Raw genomic sequence first — 1894 nt, forward strand, 5'->3', positions numbered from 1 at the left:
GCACCTGATTGTCACTTCTGGGGTGCCAGTCCTTCTGATCATTCGGGACGTTCTCCAGGCGTTTCAGTCCAGAGGACAATTTAAGCCGGAGGTCATCAGAGACCACGTTATCCGCTAGGAAGACTCCCTCCACGGCTGAGATCTGGGCCTCCTTGAGGGCCTGTTTGGCCCACCACTGGCACTCATCAATGGCGTACTGTATCTCAATTTCAGTCAAGTCTTGTCTCTGAGCTTCTTCTCTCCACTTTGTAGTGATTGCTTCATCAAATACCTTGGTCGCCCAGTCAGGTTTACAGCGAATACCCATCATCAACCCCATAATGGCCTGCTCTCTCCGTGTCTTGGGAGGCCTACCAGTCTCGTAGTCACCGCAAACAAACGCGTTCTCCGCAAGGCCTTTCAAATCACCATTCCTTTCACTTAGCATCGATGTATCGAGTCAAAAATGACATTATCCAGATGTTCTTCAGAGTCGGTTGTGACTCCACATCAGCAGGCGTACGCAAACAAAGTGAACACGATCTGGTTAGTGCTCTCCTGCCAGTTAGGGCAGTCGGCGAATAGGGAAGCACAGTGGACGTCCCTCCACCGTTTGGACAGCATCCAGTCGCTGAGTCAGTGGTCCTTCGTTGACGAGCCCGTACACACCCAACACTCCACGGTCATCACCTTGCTCGTATTCCGGCTCGCTTACGCCGATTCTAAAATCCAGTTCAGACTCGGTGACGTTCTCTGTGTCGTAGTAGTAGTAGAGGCCCGTGGCCACAATGGATTCATTTTTCATACCTTCCACATGCCAGGCACCACCAGGATACTCAGGCTTCTCCGGCGTCAGGTGGATGTTGGCTGCCTTCACGATCACCTGCAGCGGCCGACCTCGAAAATCTACGTTCGTCTTGGCAGGCAGGAACGGTACGAACACATCGTTGAAGGGAGGTACGTCGGGAACTCGATTGTCATACCAGTCGTCGTAAGCAGACTCGTCGTCTTCAAAGTGAGGCATATCAGGGTAAGAGAGTCATCGTACATGGAAGGATTGTCCCTTACGATCCGGTTTGTTTCGCCCTCGGTGTGGAACGAAGTAATCGAATAGCTCGGCTAGAGAATCGTACAAGTCGCCAAAGCGAGCCGGGTGCAGGTTATTGATGCAGGAGGTGAAGGTTGACGAGCTTTCTGGCGTCACATACACCTCAGATGGAAGCCATTGGAGTTTTTCAGACGGCATTGTTCCACGCGATTGTGTCACGCTTCGGTGCCGCGATGACCTGGCACTCAGACGCATTCCTAGTAGGAGAGCATCTGATCTCCTGGAACGAAACGTGACCTTCCGTAGACGATAGGGAAGAGCGAGGGATGTATGAGATCTAGCACCTGATTGTCACTTCTGGGGTGCCAGTCCTTCTGATCATTCGGGACGTTCTCTAGGCGTTTCAGTCCAGAGGACAATTTAAGCCGGAGGTCATCAGAGACCACGTTATCCGCTAGGAAGACCCCCTCCACGGCTGAGATCTGGGCCTCCTTGAGGGCCTGTTTGGCCCACCACTGGCACTCATCGGGGTACTGTATCTCAATTTCAGTCAAGTGCTGTCTCTGCGCTTCTTCTCTCCACTTTGCAGTGATTCTTTCATCAAATACCTTGTCACCCAGTCAGATTCACAGCGAATACCCATCATCTACCCCATGATGGCCTGCTCTCTCATTGTCTTGGGAGGCCTACCACTCGTAGTTACCACAAACAAACTCGTCCTCTGCAACGCCTTTCAAGTCACCGTTCCTTTCACTCAGCATTAAAAAAATTCATGAAATCTAGTTAATGCTTGCACATAAGTGTCTGACTCCGTCATGGATGTCTCGCTAACGAGACGTCTACGAGCAGAATGCAGACCCAGCGCTA

At 51.6% G+C, this 1894-nt stretch overlaps 2 protein-coding genes across 3 annotated transcripts; both read right to left on the bottom strand.

Moving 5' to 3' along the window:
* Positions 1 to 427, bottom strand: KVP18_004444 (uncharacterized protein; the record flags this gene model as incomplete). Of its 2 annotated transcripts, none has more annotated exons than XM_067957067.1 (1): positions 1 to 427. In XM_067957067.1, a coding segment is annotated over one exon (427 nt), but the record flags the coding sequence as incomplete, so codon positions are not given. The 2 variants fall into 2 exon arrangements, with proteins under 2 accessions (XP_067807867.1, XP_067807868.1); XM_067957068.1 differs by having other exon boundaries at positions 16 to 427.
* Positions 428 to 544: 117 nt separating this feature from the next.
* Positions 545 to 1003, bottom strand: KVP18_004443 (uncharacterized protein; the record flags this gene model as incomplete). The annotated part of the gene is made up of 1 exon (XM_067957066.1): positions 545 to 1003. One exon carries the CDS (start codon positions 1001 to 1003, stop codon positions 545 to 547), a length of 459 nt encoding a protein of 152 aa, XP_067807866.1.
* Between the last annotated feature and the right edge of the window lie 891 nt (positions 1004 to 1894).

The sequence above is a fragment of a genome (genome assembly GCF_019968955.1).
Source record: "MAG: Porospora cf. gigantea A chromosome Unknown PgA_NODE_5384_length_1894_cov_984.586, whole genome shotgun sequence".
Taxonomy (NCBI): Eukaryota; Apicomplexa; class Conoidasida; order Eugregarinorida; family Porosporidae; genus Porospora; species Porospora cf. gigantea A.